Source organism: Linepithema humile, chromosome 5 (assembly GCF_040581485.1).
Source record: "Linepithema humile isolate Giens D197 chromosome 5, Lhum_UNIL_v1.0, whole genome shotgun sequence".
NCBI classification, from domain to species: domain Eukaryota; kingdom Metazoa; phylum Arthropoda; class Insecta; order Hymenoptera; family Formicidae; genus Linepithema; species Linepithema humile.
In genome coordinates, this window is record NC_090132.1 from 2,803,280 (window position 1) to 2,823,571 (window position 20,292).

General features: G+C 33.1%; 1 protein-coding gene and 1 long non-coding RNA gene across 4 annotated transcripts; both read left to right on the forward strand.

Annotated features, from left to right (window-relative positions):
* The first annotated feature begins 359 nt into the window (after positions 1-359).
* Positions 360-4,044, forward strand: LOC137000078 (uncharacterized). Its single transcript, XR_010890369.1, has 2 exons — positions 360-2,011; positions 2,613-4,044. It is a non-coding gene; the product is annotated as an uncharacterized lncRNA (long non-coding RNA).
* Positions 4,045-13,635: 9,591 nt separating this feature from the next.
* LOC105675300 (aminopeptidase N-like) lies at positions 13,636-20,286 on the forward strand. Of its 3 annotated transcripts, XM_067355952.1 has the most exons (13): positions 13,637-13,792; positions 14,678-14,915; positions 15,074-15,186; positions 15,262-15,711; positions 16,348-16,510; positions 16,669-16,816; positions 17,141-17,219; positions 17,833-18,206; positions 18,605-18,879; positions 19,038-19,228; positions 19,375-19,674; positions 19,757-19,826; positions 20,013-20,286. In XM_067355952.1, the coding sequence occupies exons 3-13, from the start codon at positions 15,080-15,082 to the stop codon at positions 20,136-20,138; spliced, it is 2,283 nt and encodes a 760-aa protein (XP_067212053.1). In that variant the 5' UTR covers positions 13,637-13,792; positions 14,678-14,915; positions 15,074-15,079; the 3' UTR covers positions 20,139-20,286. The 3 variants fall into 3 exon arrangements, with proteins under 3 accessions (XP_067212054.1, XP_067212053.1, XP_067212052.1); XM_067355951.1 differs by having other exon boundaries at positions 14,678-15,186; XM_067355953.1 differs by lacking the exons at positions 19,757-19,826; positions 20,013-20,286 and having other exon boundaries at positions 13,636-13,792; positions 14,678-15,186; positions 19,348-19,475.
* The last annotated feature ends 6 nt before the right edge of the window (positions 20,287-20,292 follow it).

Consider the following 20,292-nt stretch of genomic DNA (forward strand, 5'->3'; position numbering starts at 1 on the left):
CATTCAATCGTCGACCAAAACGCTGCCTGCATAGTCTCTTGCTCTTTGCGCGAAACGTGCGCGTATGTCCTGCGGCGATTAGAAAAGAAAAGAAGCAGGATAGTATCAGAACTTTCCATTTTTCCAAAAGTTAATTAGTATCCAATGAAATCGAGCCTGAATATGAAACATCAAATAAATTAAAAAACACACTGAATTTTTTAGACGTCGTATATCTTTTCTCGACGATTTAAATGCTAATATTTTTTTAAACTCATGATTTATTAAATACCATCATTAAATATTTTGCTTGATAAATAAACTCTGAATAAAATTTTGATAAGGTTTATCTTAAAATAAGCAGAGAATATTTTTAAGCTTGATTTATTTAAACTAACAACAAAATATAAAATTTCTAATTCTATTTAGTCTTTTTAATAAAAAGATTCAATTTTGTCTTTAGCTCCAACTTGTTAGAGTTATTGGAAACGAGACTGGAAATGTGTGCATTTATAATTTTATTAATTTATTTGTACATCTTAAATAGCGATATATATCCGCCTTTCAGAACTTTAGCGATGTCTGCGATTTAGTTAAAATTTATGATTCATAGTCAACTATTTACCACCGTTCGGGTATTTTTACACCAACTTGCGTCATTTCCGCGCTATATAAAAAAATTCTTGAAATTTTTCAAGGTGAAAAAAAAGAACTTGAAGTACAAAGCATCGTCTGCGTCAAAGTAAACAATCTGCGAATTTTCGGATAGGATCGCACGAAACCTCTAGATGGGAGTCGCGGAACAGGTGTCTCGGCGGAGATATCGTAAATCGTCGACGGTATCGTCGTCGAATAGCCAAAAATAAAGTCACGAGTTCCGTCGAAGCGAGCGAGCGAGCGAGCGAGCAAGAGCATCTTCGCCACTGACGCAACTCGCAACTCGACAACAGATTGCCACCATCGCGCGACCCGCTACAGATCATCCATTAACGTAACCGGCACCGATAAAGCCGGCATCTCCGCGTGGTTTTCTACACGCTTTATCCGGCGGCGCATTCTACAGGTGCCCAAAGGTGTTCCGTGTGCGCAAGTCGCGTATTTTCGGCACTCTTGGAGCGCCTCCAGGTGCGGAGGAAGAAGAGAAACGCGACATCGACAACGAGCGAGGAGGAGGTCTTGACGGATAAATCGCACGTGCGGCTCTCATGAAAGAGCGCGGAAGAATACACGCGGCGATATACGATTGCGAAGAAACGGAATTTGCATAAGAACAGACGAGGAGAATGTGAACACTTATAGAATTAAAAAAAATTATATAAAAGACATAATTATGTAGAAGAAGAAAAAATCAGTTTTTATTTAAATTAAATTTAATCAGCTTTAATGAAACTTGAATAATTTTAACGGTAATCCTAATCACGATTGAATAGGCAATAAATTGTAATTGATGATATATGCAGGCTTGCTATATTGAGGCAAATTTGTACGAAGGGGATTTCTTATTTTGGGTAATTTCTTGCCTGGAAAAGATGGATAAGTATAGGGGCGGGTTTTTTTTGTCGACAGCGGCGACGTCGAATCATTAAGAGTGATTCCTCGGGACGGTGGGATGGAATCGTTTAGAACGAAAAAGTGTGACTATATCGTGTGTCGTCCCGTAAAATATCCGGATACGCTCGGTTCCTCCTATAAATCAGCAGCTCCCCCTTTTCCGTCGATGCCGACGGCGGCAAGTACTTTCCGCGTACCGGGAAAAAGGGAAAAGCACGCGATCGCTATTTAAAAGATTTGTAGGTGGGCGACTTTTTAGCAGTCGGGACATGTACGAAGAAGGAGAACACACGAAGAGAAAGAGAGAGAGGGGGGGGGAGAGAGAGAGGGAGAAGGAAAATTTTGACTTCGCTGCTCCTCCAACTGCCTCGGCATGGGGTTGCCGTGCTATTTTCAGGCTCTGGTGGCTCGATGCAGCTGTCGTGTTCTTCGGGTAAACCACCTCTCTTCTATTCCACGGCCATCCACGAGACGCGACAAGGTAAGCCGAAAAGATCCAGAATCTCGCAATGCGAGAGATGTGTCTCCTCTCTTTAGCGAGTTTTTCTTCAAGTCAGACGATTGCCAATCTTATCTCTCGCATATGATTTATTGAGACTAATAATTTAATTTTGATAAAATTTTGCCAGATTTTTTTTTAGACGTTACACAGACATAATTGAGGTGAATTGTAATAAAAGAAAATTGTGATTATTTCAGTTCTCTGTTGCTAAATCATGAAGAAGTAAAATAAGTAGTCTTTAAAATAATACAATCTCTATGAAATATCAAAATCTTAGTTTGTAACGAGCTGTTTCAATGTCTTTTTTTGAAATTATTACAATTCTTTAAATTAAAAATGTTTCTAATAATCTCAATTATATATGTTAGTACAAATTAAAAAATTTTATTTGACAGTATTTGAGATCCGCATTATTTATATTAAAATGATTAACAATTTATGCTCAATGCTAGCACCATGTGGCTAGTAAAAAGTTCTACGGCTAGCAATAGCAAATATTTATGGTAACACAAACATCGCAAGATAATAATCAAAATTCTACGCTTTCTAAGAATTTTCAGAGCTAAATATTTTCGTCTAGGACTTGTAATCGGAAGAACCTATAAAACTGTTGGATTCCGAGAATAACACGATGTCGAGGACGCGCTTCCGCGAAACAACGTGTCGGCAGAAAAGCGGAATAAAAGTTCGCGGGTCGTGTTCCGCGGAAGAGCGTCCACTGGAGAATGAAGGATGAAGACGAAGCCGAAGATAAGCCACGAAGATTTGGCCGGGCGCCAGACGACAGATTTTCAGCCGTCTACGTGTACTTTCAACTTTCCCGTCTGCGCTTTCCTTCGGCTTTCCTATGCGTCCTCTAGGATCTAGGGTGCAATGACACCGGCCCAGCTTAATGACTATTCTCTATTCACGGTTCGTGAATCATTATGCGGAAATACGCGTTGCGTGCCTCGATTATTCCACCACATTGTTGCTGTTCTTAGGAACACGAACAAGAAGAAAGAACAATAAGCGATAAAAAGGAAATAGATGAATAAATAATTTTATTTTATCTTGGATCGAGTCGTTTAACGCACAGAAAAGGTTACGTCTACAAATATGTAGCATAAAAGTCTAAAGGTCTAAATGAGAAATATAATAGCCAAATATATAAATTTGATATAATCAGATAATATGAGTGTAAAATACAAATTGTAAAATAAATTGCAAAATAGAGAATAAAAAAATATTGGAAGTGAAAAAATAGGGAAAAGAATTAAAATATAGGATTGATTATTTTTGTGATATCACAGTTTTAACTTTATTTATCGTGTTCGCTTGATTCTACATTTAAGAAAGTGACAAAAAAAAAAACAAATAAGAATTAGATTTAACTGTTAAGTGAAGCTTACAATTTTATGCGAATTGGGAAAAGTTCTAATAGACAAATATCTTTTGGAAATCTGAGATATTCAGACACGACGAAAAAATATAACGAGTTGATATTTTCAATAGATCAAGCGGGTCGAAGGGATCAAGGGAAAAAAAAGGAATTTGAGGAGTGCCGATGGCAAAAAACGTCGACCGGAACGACTCTTAATTTAGTTCTGGGTGTAAGAGGTTAACACTGGGTGGAGACGTCCGTGGAAGCGCCTCCTCTTAGGGGAGAGCACTGTAAGACACGTTGGCTCGTGTTTGGAGGAATGTCCCCGAGAATAAAAGGAGACGGTTCCTTCCGGAGACAGCGATCAGCCGCCTGTTTCATCTCCCCTCGATCATGTTGCTATTCTTACACAGCCATCGGTACGAATTCAGTTACTTGCTCTTTGCTTCAATGTTGTTAGAACATCCCCTACGATGAGAAGCTATTCCAATGGTCATTTGATATTGTTCGATCGTGAAATTACACGGCCGTTGACACGTAAATAAATAAGTTATATACGATTTTAATACATTTGCAAAAAAATTGGAAATAATGAGTTATTTATAGTAAGTTAGCTAATTCTTTTAATTGTTTACAATGCATATCTGTTTTTCAATTAAATTATTTTAACGCTGGATTAAAATAAGCAGATTTTTGCTTTTTTATTAATTGAGATTTAACAAAAAAAAAAAAAAAATAAGATTACTATACTCTTTGCGTAAAGAAATTAATAATTTTTAGAACATAATAAATATGTTCTGCCATTATTCGAAACAATTAATATTAATATTGTTAGATAAGACAGTACAATACTCTTAAATGCTTTTATCTTTCGTTTTGCAGATCGATTACAATATCTTAATACAATCCAGATATGAAATTTTCTTTCGAGACACGATCGCACCCTCTTCTTTTTATTCGTGTCGACTTATCTATTCATCTCTAGCTCGGCTCCTATCGCTTCAATCGAGATCGCAGACGCTTCGCTCTCAGTTAGTTTAAAGTTTCGTCGTGAAATTCGTAAATGAGCCCCCGTGACTCGCGCTTTTGAATAGAAACCGACGGGCCGACGGTTTTTACGAAAGCTGCCACAGGATGCGGGTGCGCAACGAAGAAGAGATGGCGACGCTCATTTTCGTTCTTTTTGGCGTTTTTTTTAATTCCTTTCTTCTTTCTTTCTCTCTCTCTCTCACTCCCTGTCTCGCGAAGATTCGAGAGGGAAGAGAGGGAAATATCGCCAGCTGATCCCCGCCGCCGCGCCGTTTCTGAAAAGAGAACCTCTCGCAAAATGCGAGCACGTGCTCGTGTGCGTGGGTCCTCCCTTTTCGGATTTGCATGCCTGCTTGCCACCTGCGAAGCCGGCTTGTCTCGTTCCGCAGTCTGTGACCCGGTCGCAATTAATTCCGGATATTCTACTTTCTGCGTCCCCTTTGTCCCGAGATCGCGGAGTGTCTGCGGAAATCAGAAAACGACAGAATAGAAATATGTAGAAGAACTTAATTCGCATAAGAATTAAAGTTTTATTCATTGAACTTCTTTAATTATAATTTACAATATTCAATCCCGAAAGAAGATGTAGACACTTTGTATTAAATTACTTTTCTTATTTTTGAATAATAAAATGCTTCAACTATTTGTAATAATTTACTTCAAACAATTTAAAAAATGAAATATTTGTCACAATTTGTTTATAATGTTTGTGATTTAAAAATAATCATGATATATATTATAAAATAATTTTTACGATAAGCGGTATTAATCATTCAGAGTTCATCGAAAAGAACTTTAATGTATTGATCGAGCATTAAACAATAATATTTAAACATTAGTGTGATACAGATACTAAAAAAATCATGAGCGACTTACGCACATGGCAAAAATAACTCCGGTGACCACTGAGACAATTACTCATCGGCAATGTTGGGAATGTTGATGACTTCCGTTCTCGCTTGAAATATCGAAAGCTCGTAATTTTCACGAAGCTAATAATGGATCTGCATAAAAAAAATGATCTCGGGAAATATCATTTCTCGATCTTGACAGAGAAAGATGAAAGCTACCTCTGCTTGGTCAAGGCTGTGCATTCGCGTGCCAGCGTCTTTATTTCCTTTCTTTCATCACTATTGCCCAGGCGGTCTTTTATGGCGCGAAGTGGCAGGAAAAGGAAGTGAACTAGACGGTGAACGACTAAGGTCATGGTCTTAAACGATACTGTGGTGAATCCGAGAAAGTGCGTCATTAGTGTAAATTAATAATTAAACGAATTGGAAGCATATGCATGTGTCAAAGAGCAAATTATAAACAAAATGTAACTTTTATCTTATGCCACTGTTATATACGATAATTTGATGCAGTGTATTATAATTATGCAATTTATTTTTTCTAGAATTATCTAGAATCTTCTAAAAAATTATTCTACATTAAATTATTTTGCATTAATAACAGTGGTGACTTTTACAACAATTTCCATGGTTTAGATTCTTGTTGAACATTGATTAATTAAATCTATTTCTTCTCAAATTCAATTTTTGCTGTATGTATTATAGCAAACATCTCTTTCATTTATCATGATAAAGAAAGAAAAAAAAAACCATTTTCCTTGGTCTATTAAACCTCCCTGATTTTATCGATACATGTGTCGACGGGTGATCTTCATCATCGGCGGAAATGCTATTGTCTGAGGGGGTCTCTCTGTCAGACGTCTACCGCTGGAAAAACGGCAAGAGAGCGGTTAAAGGGCCGGAGAGGGTCGCCGATATACAACCGAGTCACCGGTGGCAATAGGCACGCGACCGACACGCGCCCACCCTCTCCATCTCTCTCCGCCGTCTCATCTCCGGCTCGAGTTCCCTTTTCCACTGCCTTCCTTTTAACACGCGTACATCTACAAGACGCATGCGACCCACGCACGCGATCGTCCCGGGTTTTACGCACATATGGGATCTCGAAACGTCGGTGGCAGTGTAGCGCTACCAGAGCGATTTGAGTGAATTTTTAATAGACTCTAATTAAAGTTTTCTTTGTCGTTTTGTGCAATTGAAAAGAAAATATATAATCTTTTACATCAAATTTCATGGTACAAAATATGTATATATAACTCGTGAAACTTATGTATTTGAAATAATACTAAGTTAAAATATAAACAATAAAACGATAAAATAAATAATGTGCAACTCAAAGAAATGATTTAATACTATTAACATTGTATGAGATTGATATTATAGAAAAATGAAGAAATCAACTTTGTATTTTAGCTCTGATTTTATAATCTGCAGTTTAATCTCAGATATAATTATTTCAATGCGACGCAAAAGAGTTCGAAATAATTCGTACAAACATCGCGTGCGTCACGAAGTGTGCCTTGTGTAGCAGTATAATATTAGACACCCGATGGTTGCATCTCCGTTCGTTGATATCTCGCCGCTATGAGATCCACGGGAATATCGCGCTGCATATACATGAGCGCTTCGGACGTGTGTGCGTGCCCATTCAGAAACTCTTCTTTCTAGTGGCCCATTGAAGAATCCAGCCGCAAGTCGGTGCGCCCGTTAAGCCGCGTTATCTTAACACTTTGAGACCCAGCGACACCGGATTTGTGTCTTACCACCTGCGATAGCCCGCTCTTTCCGCGACAAAGCAATCTTTGATTTAGAAAAGAATTAAATCGGGTCGTGTGTGTGTTTATTATAAAATCTATGTAAATGTAATTTTTATTTCGGAGTTCCAAATCTAAATATAAAAAAAGTTATTAAAATTAATATATATTGTGTTTTGTTTTGTATTCTGATTGAAATCAAAAGTGTTTCGACGAACACCACGTATAAAATGGTTAAAATTTTCTTTCAATTGTGAAAATAGTTAATATTGAAATGTATATGAATTTTGCGTAAAATTTTTATCAGCGATTGGAGCTAATGAAAGAATGATTAAGGTCGATGAAGACGAAAATGCGATCTGTCGTAACGAGGGAAATCGGACATCTCTAAGTTTAGCTCGTATTTGCATGCAGATCAGGGACGAATTTAAGTTGCCAAAGCGCCATAACATATGTATAAGGTTCGAGAAACTTTTTCAATAGAGTTCCAAAAACTTACATTTGCAGTAATAAATTATGTATTTCTTCTTGATTTAATTCTTTATGCATACGGCACACGAGTTTCTGAACACGACAGTTTTCGAAAACCCTTCAGGAAGCACTAGGTCCTTAGGTGTTTCATATCCTTAAGGTATTAAAATCTATAAATATCTAAATTTATTATAATTAGAATTGAAATATTAATTTTTAATTTCTTCAAATATAAAAAATATATTGTAATTTTGCTCTAACCGCCAGCTTTTTTATCATTCAATCTGACGTTAATCAATTGTTTGGCAAACTTCTGTAAAAAGTGTCAATATTGCACAAGGACATTCCTTTACTACGATCTACAAATACTAATTTCAGAATCATACAACACCGATATATCTATCCTCCATTGACGAAAGCACATCGCAACAGGAAGTGCAGCTCTCGTGATGACAGTTGCTTTCCGGACGCTTTTACTCGATCATCATAGATCACATTTATCGAGACATTAATTTAAAAGAAATGAACATAATCGTTTAAACGACGTAGAGAAATAGAACGATTAGAAATAAAACACATGTAATCCAATCTAAATGTTTTTAACGCAAAAAAAATTTATTCCAGAAATCGATTTTTAAGTGGAAATTCGAGAATTAACAGCAAAGTTTTTATTTTCTACATTATGTTAAAATTAATCGAGAAAAATATTTTAGTTTGTTATATATAGCAAGTTATTTATGTAAGTATAAGTTATAAGTTGTAACCAGGCATTCGCCTAATTATCCTATTTTCTGACGTCATAATTGAAGACAGCCGACACAGGTGTTGCAGATTCTTAATAGAAGCAGTAAATAGAGCGAACATGCGTGGACGCGACACTCATAGGACATTATGAAAAATTTAATTAACAGGAAGATATGCCAGCACACCGGCATTTTAGTCCCAAATCAAAATGTCGCAATTTTACACGGCTGCAACAAGTTTAGAGACAAGTTTTGGCCAATTACCAATGATCAAACGATATCTATAACTGCGATAGCACGGCTTGGCATAACGAGTCGCGCTTATGTATCGCGCCTCGATTTAACTATCGCCGTTTATATTATATATCCGTGTCTACCTGTCGTCAACAGCGCGAGAATCTGCGGATGCAACCGGCCGATGCCAATGATCGAAAAATAGATACGGAGCGCAACCTGTTCGAAATAGCCAAAGTGCAACCTATGACACGTCAAGCGCATGGCTCTTTCGAGTCCTATTCAAGATCCAAACCTGTGGATCGCTGATCAACTTGCGATATAAAATAGCAACACACTTGATAAACAGAACGATAAATTTATGATAAAATTACTAATAGTCACTTTTTAAATAAAACTAAAAGAACAACTTTAATTAAAATTAATAAAAATTTTTGGAGTATCTGTCTATTTAAAAAATTATAAATATCTTCAAACTAATTTATGACTTAAATATTTTAATGTATTTCTCGTAATCTCTTTAATCTTGATTCGCGGATATCGAGAGGAGATCGCGGCTGCGAAGGTGTTTAAGCCCAAAAGAAGGAAGGAAATCTAATTATAGAAGTCGTTGTACCGCGTGCTCAGTGTAGACGATGGAGGGTGTGAGTGCGGGTGCACGAATATGAATCGGTTGTGCATTGGGCGGCCATAAAATGCAGCCTGCATCCGCTCGACGCAGATGTACCGCGGAATGGGGTTCGTTCCTCCTACGAGGAGTACGCAAAGGATCTCCCGTTTCGGGGTTACGCGGCCTACCCGAGGTACACCCGGGACAATGAACTAGGAAGATCCGCGAAGCGCGATTAATCGAGTCGCGCGCGAAAGGGTTTATGATTGTCCTTGAACCCTCCGGACATTCGGGCGTTTCAGATTAAACCGAGATCCTTTCCGCACATTGCGTCTGTCGCAATCTTTCATTTTAAATCGATTTATTGGATAATTATAATTTGTTATTCTAAATAACAAAAAAAGCAGAAAAAGGACAGTTTTAAGTAATGAGAATTGGTTACAAATGTAATTTATAAATAAATTAAGCATAAAAGAATAGTATATTGTTATGTGAATTTTTACACTTAAATGACAATATTTTAAGTGGCCAATTTTTTTAATGAACGCAGTGAAAGTGAATACTAAACTGATTAGGTATATTGTCGTGTGTATGATGATAATCAGTTCTTCTTCATTGGGAAGTTTTTTTCGAGAACATTGAAGTAACGTGTTATCTTGTCGTATGTGGCACGACTTCGTTCATTACACCATTCATTCATCCATGAGCCATGTGGTTCATTGCTAACCCGTGCGGCACTTCCTGTCCTGTACTGCGATAAAAAGAGAAATTCTATTCAAGTTGTATCGCGAGAGATCCGTATTTTTATGTTGAAAAATATCAGAATCGAGAATATAATAAATCATTTAATATTTCAATTATGTTTCAAATATAATTGTATAATTTAAGCTCAGTATTTAATACATTTCGTAACATCTTAATGTATTTCAGAAATTTAAGACAATTAAAGAATCAGAATTAGATGATCATTTCTAACGTCAAATCGCGCGGCATTAGCACAAATTAAAGTATCTATATGAAGCAGATATTTGTCCTTTAATTAAATCTTTATGAATTAAAAATAAAAGAAAAAATACTATATCACAAAAAGTAGACTCCTCATTTTTTTCAAAATTATTTCGCAATATGGATGAATGTTTTCTTTTCAATTTCGCTAATGTAAGCTTTTGCCGATTGTTTCTGGAGCAAAGACCGTGCCGTACGTCGACGAGTTCCAGCTGCTAGATCTCGCGCGTGATCAACTCGTGCCGGGCAAGCTGCGATTATTATTGTTTCCCTTTTTTCTCCACACACATTCTCTTTCTCTCTCTCTTTTTCTCCTCTCCTCTCTCTCTCTCTCTCTCTCTCTCTCTCTCTTTCTCTCTCCTTTCTCTGTCGAAGTAGCCGAGTGCATGCCCGTGACGTGGCCTGTGTAAGGGCTAGGCGGGGGTGCCCATGCCTGGGCCGCTAATTTTAGATCGACTCCCGTGCTTCCAGGAGTCGACTCGGCGAATCGGCAGCTGGTGATTCGACGAGCTGCTCCGCTGCTGCTATCGCCCGGACCCGCACGCATGTGGGTCTGGCACAATGCGTGTCGTGTTCATTGGTCATTCCCCTTCTTGCTTTCCGTCTCGAGGAAGATCGACGTGTCCGATCGTCCTGGTCCAGGTGTAACCTCGCGACCCCCTTTTCCTCGATGTAGCCAAGATCGCTCGAGAAAGTCTATTCGTGACCCTTAAAGAACTTGCGTGGTTGAGCACGGTGTCCAAATTTGAGGATTCTTACTCTATCGAGTTTTTAATTAAAAATATATGTATACAAACGTACGTATAAGTTTATTAATTAATTAAAGACTCGGCTGTGTCGCTCGCAGAACGAGATGTCAACGAGAAGAGTTGGAAACGGCGCGGAAACGACGGGAGAGCGTCGGGAGAAAGGACCGCGGGTGAAAACACATCCGACACATCCTTTCGTTTCCGATGTAAAAAGGGGAAATGAAACGCGTGCGTCTTTTTGAGCGCGAGCTGAGGCGGCAGGGGGTAAACGGGAGATCTGGCGGCGGCTGGTGCAGCGGATGTTTGAAGCCGCCGAGGCGGTGGTTCCTGTCGTGGTTTCCTCTCGTTTCGTCTCGTCGCCGCCGCCGCCGCCGCCTCCCGGTCCCTCGCGGTCCTCCTTCTCCCGGTCAGCGAGAAGGAAGCACACATTTCGGCGGATGTGATGTTTAGGACAGAGCCACCCCGCTACTGACAAAAAGCCCGGCGCCGTATAAATAGACGATGTTGGCGCGGTGGTTGTTGCTATCGCGGTTGGCGGTCGTAAACTGATATCACGCTCTTTGACCTACATAAGCTGGATTGATTGTTTGTGAAGCGATCGGCCTTTTTTCCGTTTCAAGAAAGCGTCTTCAGTGAGGGAGAAAAGAGTCGCGTCAGTCGCGGAACTCAATTCTGAACTCTTTGCTTCTAACTCTCAGTCTTTAATTCTCAATTCAATTCTCGTGACATAATTAATTGTACAAGATTAACTGTATGTTGTTATAATCACATTACATTGATAAATTCAAAAATATAATAATATTATATAATATTTAAATTAATTAATAATTGACTCACCACTATTTATCGTTAAAAAAAGACATTATATTTACAATTTTGTATGTTGAAAAATACAAGCTTACTCTAAATAAGTGAAAAACTCCATCTTGTTTTTGCTAAAATAATCATATATTAAAAATATCTTATGCGTCTAAATTAAGCTACTTTTAATCCATCGGTAATATCTTTAACATTTCCTCTTTTACTCGCAAGGAAATTCTCGGATTCTTAAGATAATTTAAATCAAAGTTGTTGAAAGCAGGATTACGTATTTCGATACGTCTGACATGTGGATTACCGTCCCTTCGGGCTCCTGCTGAGGCATCGAGAGACCTCCCGGCGTCGCTCGGCCCGCATGTGCACAGGAGAAAGCTTTCCAGTTTTTCGAATTGTTTCAAGCACTTTTTCTTATTATCCAACGCTAAAAACACTATAAAAAAAGAGATAGAATCAGGCCCAGCGACCAACGCACAGTTTACACCTCCTCGATGTCTTCGGCGAGATTGTAAATAGATTCTTTCTGTAGTAGGCAGCATCGACTCTGTGGGAGAGACTGAATGAGACCACCGAACAACTACTGATGACCACATGTCATACTTTAATGCTAGAAAGATATTGTCTGTAAATAGAAATATTTCAAAAAAAAAAAAGAAAGAACGAAATTTATGCCATAAATTTAATTTTTTATTAATTTCGTCAAAAAATTAAGCTTGTTTTTTATTATTTTAGACATAGAATAAATTAAAAAAAAAAAAACTAAATATTGAATCTAAGATAAGAAATTCATTTTAACGTATATTAATTTTTATTAAAAAACTAAATTCTAAATTCGAATTAATAAGTTTCGTAACTTTTTGTTCTTTCCCAAACTCATATATCCTGAATAAGATGATGCTTTAATGTAATACTCGTTAATGATTTAATGTAAGAATCGTAAATATGCGATTGGGAATGGCAATGCGGCGGTGCGGTGCATACTCTTTTATGAAGGTATCACCTGCTCCTATTGTTTAACCGAGCGGAATGAGCCGGCGTCCGGTGCTGGACCGGATTGCGACTGGCGCGTGCCCGATTCGCGGAAATCTGACACTCTTACTTTTACGACATTCTGCAGGGTGCAGGCACTTAAAAATCTCTCCAGAAAAGCTGCACCAGTTCCACGGGTATTTGTAGAAATCGGGCTTGCAAGATGTTGAAAATATACCATGATTTTATTGCTACTTATGCGTTTTTTATTAACTTATGATAATTTTTCTCCTTAAGAACGAATAATGTCTCTAAAATATTCTTCTCAAATAATTTCTTTTTCTTAAAAAACAGAATACAATTCTTTTACAAATTTTTTTATTGATATAAAATGTTTTTAGAAAATTGAAAAGCGATGGAAGATAAGCTTCGATCTAGACGCTCAGTCTTCACTGTTCCTAAATCTTCTGAAAACATCTCGTATTTATAAAAAAATAATCGTATACTTGAATGTTACAATATCACATTTGTTCATATTATTTGTAAGAATTTCTGTTACTTCAGATGAATATGAAAGTGGTCGTTTTATCTGACAATTATGCGACAAATCTCAGCCAGAATCGTAGTAGTAGATACGCAACGCGAACAACGCACCCCCCGCTGTGCAACTTGTTATAGCAGTGAATGTTTTATCAAATCAGTCTCGCACCGTTCTCAACAATTGTATTTGTAATTTAATTATTCCGCAAAAACATTAAATTTCGATATATACGTAATTCTAAAAATTATTTAGTTTAAAAGTAAAATTTTCTACACAATTCTTTTAACAATAGTTAAAAACAACGTACAAAATTTACTTTATATATTTTATGCACAAATTTATTCGATTACATATGAACAGTCATTCGCTTCTTCATTGTTTAGTAGTGTTGTTAAGGCGTAACCTCTTACAATCTATTTACATCACATAATGTATTTAATACGTTAGCTGCTAATATTCCTCTTAGTTTTCGATGACTTCTCGAAACAGTAAGATAGTCATTAAATTTATATATTTCTGGCATTCGAAATTCAAGATTCACGGTGTTAAATGTACTATTGTTACAAATTGTTAATTGTTACAAAGTACTGCAATTTTAATAAATACATTATTGAAATCTATATAGGTGAGTAACCATAAGAGTAAAATATTTCACACTAAAAACATATTCAAAATTTCTCAAGCACAACAAATACAGTTTTATGTTGTTAAAAACATGTATTTCAATTCTAACGTACATCTTTCACTAATTCAAAAATTTTTTTCTTTTTACTTAATTCTTTAATTAATACTGCATAAATTAAGATAAATATAATAGTTAATTATCAATTGTTTTAGTGTAAAATTTTTGAACTTAATACATATCACATTTTTAAAAACAATTATTTCGATATTTGCAAAATTTATTAAAACAACAATTGTACTTTTTCAACCGTAGTATACATATGTAAGTGTACATATGTATGTATGTACATATAGTTGCAGTAAAAAGTTATTCAATTATTTGAAATATTGTAAAGACGATTTTATTATAGAATTAACTATAATATTCTATACTATTAAATATTGCTTTTTTTTCATTTATCGCGTTTCTAATATTATGTCCCAGACAGCACACATGTCCAAAATACATCCAAAAGATATCCAGAGGATGTCCTGTCGTCCCAAAAACGTCTTCGGGATACCCTCTGGACGTCTTTTGGATATGTTGTGTTGTCTGGGTATAAATTTAACATAATTATAACCTTTTTGGTTTTATATTAAAAAAAAATTATGTTAAAAACAATTAAACAAATTATGTTGCTTGTAAGATGGAATATAACTTTTTATATTTAAAATTTCGTTTCTTTTTACTACTATCAGAAAAAATTTTTCTTCCTTTTAACCATTTTTCATAAAAATCTTACACCGCTTTAATACGATTAACTACAATAGTTGCTGTATAATCTTTGTTTTTCTTATATATATGTCAAATGTATGTGTTTCTCTAATCAAGAAGTACTTCTTGCAGATACTTTAAATGGAAATTAGTATGGCATTTCGACATATTTTATTAAACGTCGGATTAATTTTAATGATAATTATACTATTTACTGAAAAATTTGCTAAAAGTGACACTGAACGTTATAAGAATGTGTTGGATAGCTATGCTCCTGTAATAATACCATTGCATTATAATGTCAAACTAAATTTTGAAGTATCCAAAAATATCTTTTTTGGAGAATGCAATATTAAGATCCAAATTAAAGGTATAACAAAAAATATAACTATAATGACTTCAAGGATTTTCAGTATAGTAAGCGTTAGCCTGTTTGACGACATTCATAATAAAATAATCAGAATTCCGAATTTTTCATTTATCAATAAACCGCTTAATAAAACGTACATTTTTTTGGATTTCATCAAGTCATCAATGCTTTTTCTACCTCTTGGTACGTATATCTTACAAATGATATATGTGCAAACCATATTAGATGGCGGAGATTATTTCGAATCTTTCTACACAGATAAAGAAGAATTGTAAGTTAATATAATCAATTTTTGGTAAAATAAAATTTAAAATTTTTTATTAATTATTCATTTAAAACAAAATAGATTACGCAACAAAGGTATTAAACTAATAAAAGCAGAAGAACTATTTCCATGTTGGGACGAGCCTGCATTTAAATCAACTTTTAAGATTATTATCTTGCATCATAAAAACTACACATTTTTGTCGAGTATGTCGATACGAAAGCAATTTGAAGATGTGAATGACATGATGTGGACTTACATTGACGAATCATATTCAATATCCATTCAACGTTTAACAATTGTGATGATTGAAATAATTAAATTCAGTTATTTCTCGACTTCTGACAAAAATGTCAAATTTTGGTATAGAATGGAGGCAGTAGAACAGATGCAATTTGCAAAGGACATTGTCAAAGATGTCTTGTACCGTTTGGAACAAAAAAGTATAACAAATATATCAAAAATAGATTATGTTGTAATTAAAAACTTTCAATACAGTGACGTAAGGCCACAGGGATTCGTTCTATTAAGGTAATATTCATTAATATTGCAAAAATTAAAATCAAATTGAATTATTATATACATTTATAATTTAAAATTAAAAAATATGCATATTAATATTGGTAAGATTATTAAAAAACAACTGAAATATATCACTCTTGTATCATTTTTTGATAAAATACTTTTATCTTTCTTTAAACTAAAACTTCAATTCAGATTTTATTATTAAAAGTATAAAAAATAACTGCGTTTTACGTTTTACAAATAAGGTATATGCTATAAAATCTTATTCTTGCCACCAATAATATTGAAAAAATCATCAAAATTCTTATCATTTTAAATCTTATACACATTTTCACACATAATATTACTCATGCAAAAATGCTCGAAACACTTTTTCTTTTTTTTCCTAAAATAAATTCTATGAAAATGTGTAAGTTAATAGTTATTACTAAGTTATTTTATTCACAATATAATATATAGTTCATTAAAAACACAAAGTTATTTAAATATAAGATTTTTTATCTTGTCAAATTCAGATTTAACTTTTAGAATTTATAACTGATTTGTCTTTAAAATTATTTTTTATTAAACATAATTATACGATTATTGCATAATTATAATGAAAATTTTGGGTATACTTTAAATATTTAAAACATTTTTCAGGGAAGAAGATGTTATTTATAATAATACAATAGATCACAATGTCCGTAAAATAGAAGTGGCAAACTTAATAGCGCGTGAAACGATATTTTGTTGGTACAGTGATGTGCTTCTGTGGTCAAAGGAAGGATTTATTACATTTCTTGCAGCCGATATTTTGAATCAGGTTTTTTTATATTCTTACTATTAGTACACTACATTTTTAAACTTTATAATATAACCGACCAAATGTTAATATCAGCTGTTAATAGCGCTATGTATATGTTGCCAAAATTCAAATACACTTCTCTCGACTACATATTTACTCGATGTTACGCTTTACAGGCTCAATATCGCACGATGGATTTATTTGTCGTCCAAACACAACAGGAATCTTTACGTTTCGATACTCTTCCTGTAGATTCATATCCATTATACACCGCAAACATCGCTGCAGTTAATTCATTTCAATCGTCTTTTCAATATATCAAATGTAAGTTTAAGTAAATATAATTAAAATATTACTTATAATTAAAAAGAATACAATTCAAAAATATTGATAATTGTATGCATATTCTTGAATTTTATAGTAGAATATAAAAAAAACTTTTAACGACAAATTGATTAAAATACAACGTATTTATAAATAAAATTTATTATAAGTATATTTAGAATGAGAATTAATACTATTTCAAAATACTAATTACTATTACGTATCAATAGTAATTAATATTATATTATAAAGTAGAAAGAAATATCTCAAACTAACAAATACTTAAATTATTTAACAATGACTTTATAATTTGAATTGTAATAGCATTCATTACATGGCGCATGTTATATCATCTAGTATCTGAAGATGTGTTCTGGACTGGGATTCGCACATATATAATGCAGTGAGTAATATCTTTATCTAAGATTATTATGTAGCAAAATTATACATTAAAGGAAAATGACATTATTTATATCGTAGTCAAAAGATATATATAAATTGTTTAAAATCTATTGAGCTATCTATTATCTATAACTCTGTAAACAATATATGTTCGACTATTGAAAATTTATTTGTACTTATCTAAATTAAAATAATTAATTTTTTTAAATTTGTACAATTTAACTTTAATAGTATTTTGAAAACTCACGTTTCAAGTTATAGATAAATAAAATATTATATTCTTTACATAACTCCAAGTTTATTAATATATATTTATGACTTTGAGACTAATTTAAAAAAAATAAAAGTAATAAAAATATCTGCAAATGAGGTATTTTGATAAGTAATGATTTCTGTCTACAATATAATTAAAAAAAAATTTACTTAATTCGTAATTATTGGACGAGAAACGCAAAGACTATTTTTAAATCTTAAACCAAATATAATGTTTTTAAATATTTATATACATTTTTTATTTTACAAACACAATTGTATATTTGAATAAATTAAATAATAATTTTTTTTAGCTAATAAATGATCACGTGTTGTACGCTGTAAAAAACATATTTTTATAGATATAATCAGTCAAATATATACATCGATCAATTGTGGAATATTATACAAAGTGTTTTCGATAATCGAAATGGCAGCAACCTACAACAGAATAAATATAACATATATTTAAATATAACAGATATAATGAATATTTGGATATTCACTGAACAAAAATATTCTCATCTGTTCGTGGAACGAAATTATTTGAAAGCCTTGACAATATTCACTTCTATTAATTCTACACTCGATGAAAAAGTGACATTTTTAACATTAGTGACATATACGACAAAATCAAATGACTATAATTCCTTTTTGTTTGATTGGAAAAGACCGTGGTTCGTAAAAAAAAAATTTGACATAATTGACTGGATTATAGTCAATTTAGAACAAATTGGTAAATATACAATCGTAAACAATCGTATTACATCCCAAATTTTATATTTAATACAACCAGAATTTTACAATACTTTAATCTATTTTTATTTTTATTTTCTTGTTATAATGATTATTTTTTAATATTGTTCAAAATTAATTACATGTATGTAACCAGAATAATTAAAATTCCTGCAAAGCTTTTTCCACAACTTAAGTCACTAAAAGTGATAAAATAGTAACAAAAATTACATTGCAACAAATAACTCACAATAAGCATTTTTTAAAATATTTTTAAAAAAATATTTTATTATGAAGTAAATAATTTAAAAAAATGTTTGAAATGTTTACTATTATACATCTTTTGATAAACTTTATCGATAAATTTAAAACATGAAAAATTATTTCTCTATGTAACAGGATACTATCGCGTCAATTATGATTTGGATAACTGGAAAAATCTTATGCACTATTTGTCCTCTGTAAATTATAGCAGTATTCATGTTCTGAATCGAGCTCAAATCATTGATGATGCGTTTTATTTTTTGATGCAAAGAAACCTCAGCTTCAACTTGTTTTGGAATATTACAAGCTTCCTATTTCATGATACGGACTACATAGCATGGTATCCTATGATTAAAGCTGTCGAATATATGACGTGTATCTGGCCAGTTCAAAATAATGATAACATAAAGGTAAATTATAATTAAAATAAATTGCTACAGAAAAGTATTATTTTAAAGCACTGTATATTAACAGAGTTCAAATAAATATGTATATATTTAATTATATTTACATCATTTTTTTTTTAATAAAAGTGTAGTTAATATTTCAATTATTTAACAATTTTTAGATGAAAATTATGGAAGTTTTCTTTCATCTTCTGCATAATATAGGATATAATGATAAAGTTCACGAAAGTGATTTTACTCAAAATTTAAGAGAAGAAGCTGTAAAATGGTTATGTGTTCTCGGTGATCCTGAATGCAGAAGAATAGCCGCTAATAAATTAAGAGAAGTTCTTGAAAGTTCTGTACAAGACAAGTAAGTTGTTTTACAATCGCGTATAAAGAAATTTTGTGGCATTATTGCTCTATGCTAAATAAATAATTTTAATATTAAACACTTACAAAATATTGTAGTCTAGTTAAATATTTGTATAGAATATTTCTTTTTCCCTGGTAATGCAGACCACTGAAATGGAGAGAATGGATTTATTGCAAAGGTTTAATGTCAGCAAACGGGAGTATTTGGTGGAAAGTGTTGAGTAAATCGATGGACACATTTGATAATACATTTTCAAAATACTTAACTTGTTCTACAAATATTAATATTATTAGAATTTTTGTTACACAAATATTACAAAATATGGTCCAATTAAACCAACTAGACAAGAACCGTGTTAATATTTTTCTTCTCATTATTGTGAAACATGCAAAAAATCAAGCAGTGCTCGAGTATATATACGACGTCTTTAAATACAGTATAAAGTGATACATTTTTTATTTATTAATATATTTTATTACTTCTGAATATTTGTTGTATTTGTTAAATATTATTCTGTTTTTATAGGGAAGTTTACCGAATTGCCATATTAATTGTTATTATAACACACAAGCATGACGTAGACCAATTACAAGAGGTATATTTTTCTATATGCATTATATGACTTTTTTATATTATGCTTATATATGTTTAATTTATCACATACGTGACATATGTAATCCAAATGTACTAACACAGCAATTTATCATTTCTTTATCTGTAATATGAGAAAAACTTCTATTTATTAGTATCGTCTGTTAATTCATATATTAATATACTTTAGGTAAGTAAATTTGTTCAAAGTTATGTGACAAGTGACATAAGATTAATTGATGCTGTTAAACAAAAAATAAAAAAGCGAATTCAGGAATACAGTAGATATGTCACAATGTATGGGACCCTTACGTAAAGCTAATAAACATAATACAGTATGTAAAGTCAAGCATCTAATGAAAGGAAGATAATAATTTTATTTGTTGCTCACATGCATTCATATGTTAATAATTTTTGTAATTTTTCTCTGATTGTTGTATTAAATATTACTTCTTAATTTTAAATTGTTC

What these genes read in the sequence shown, in the direction of transcription:
- LOC105675300 (XM_067355951.1), top strand. Translation starts at nt 14,687, where the DNA reads ATGGAAATTAGTATGGCATTTCGACATATTTTATTAAACGTCGGATTA. An exon ending in CAGGGATTCGTTCTATTAAG is followed by an intron (nt 15,712 to 16,347) that starts GTAATATTCATT and finishes AACATTTTTCAG; the next exon opens with GGAAGAAGATGTTATTTATA. An exon ending in AGTCAATTTAGAACAAATTG is followed by an intron (nt 18,207 to 18,604) that starts GTAAATATACAA and finishes TCTATGTAACAG; the next exon opens with GATACTATCGCGTCAATTAT.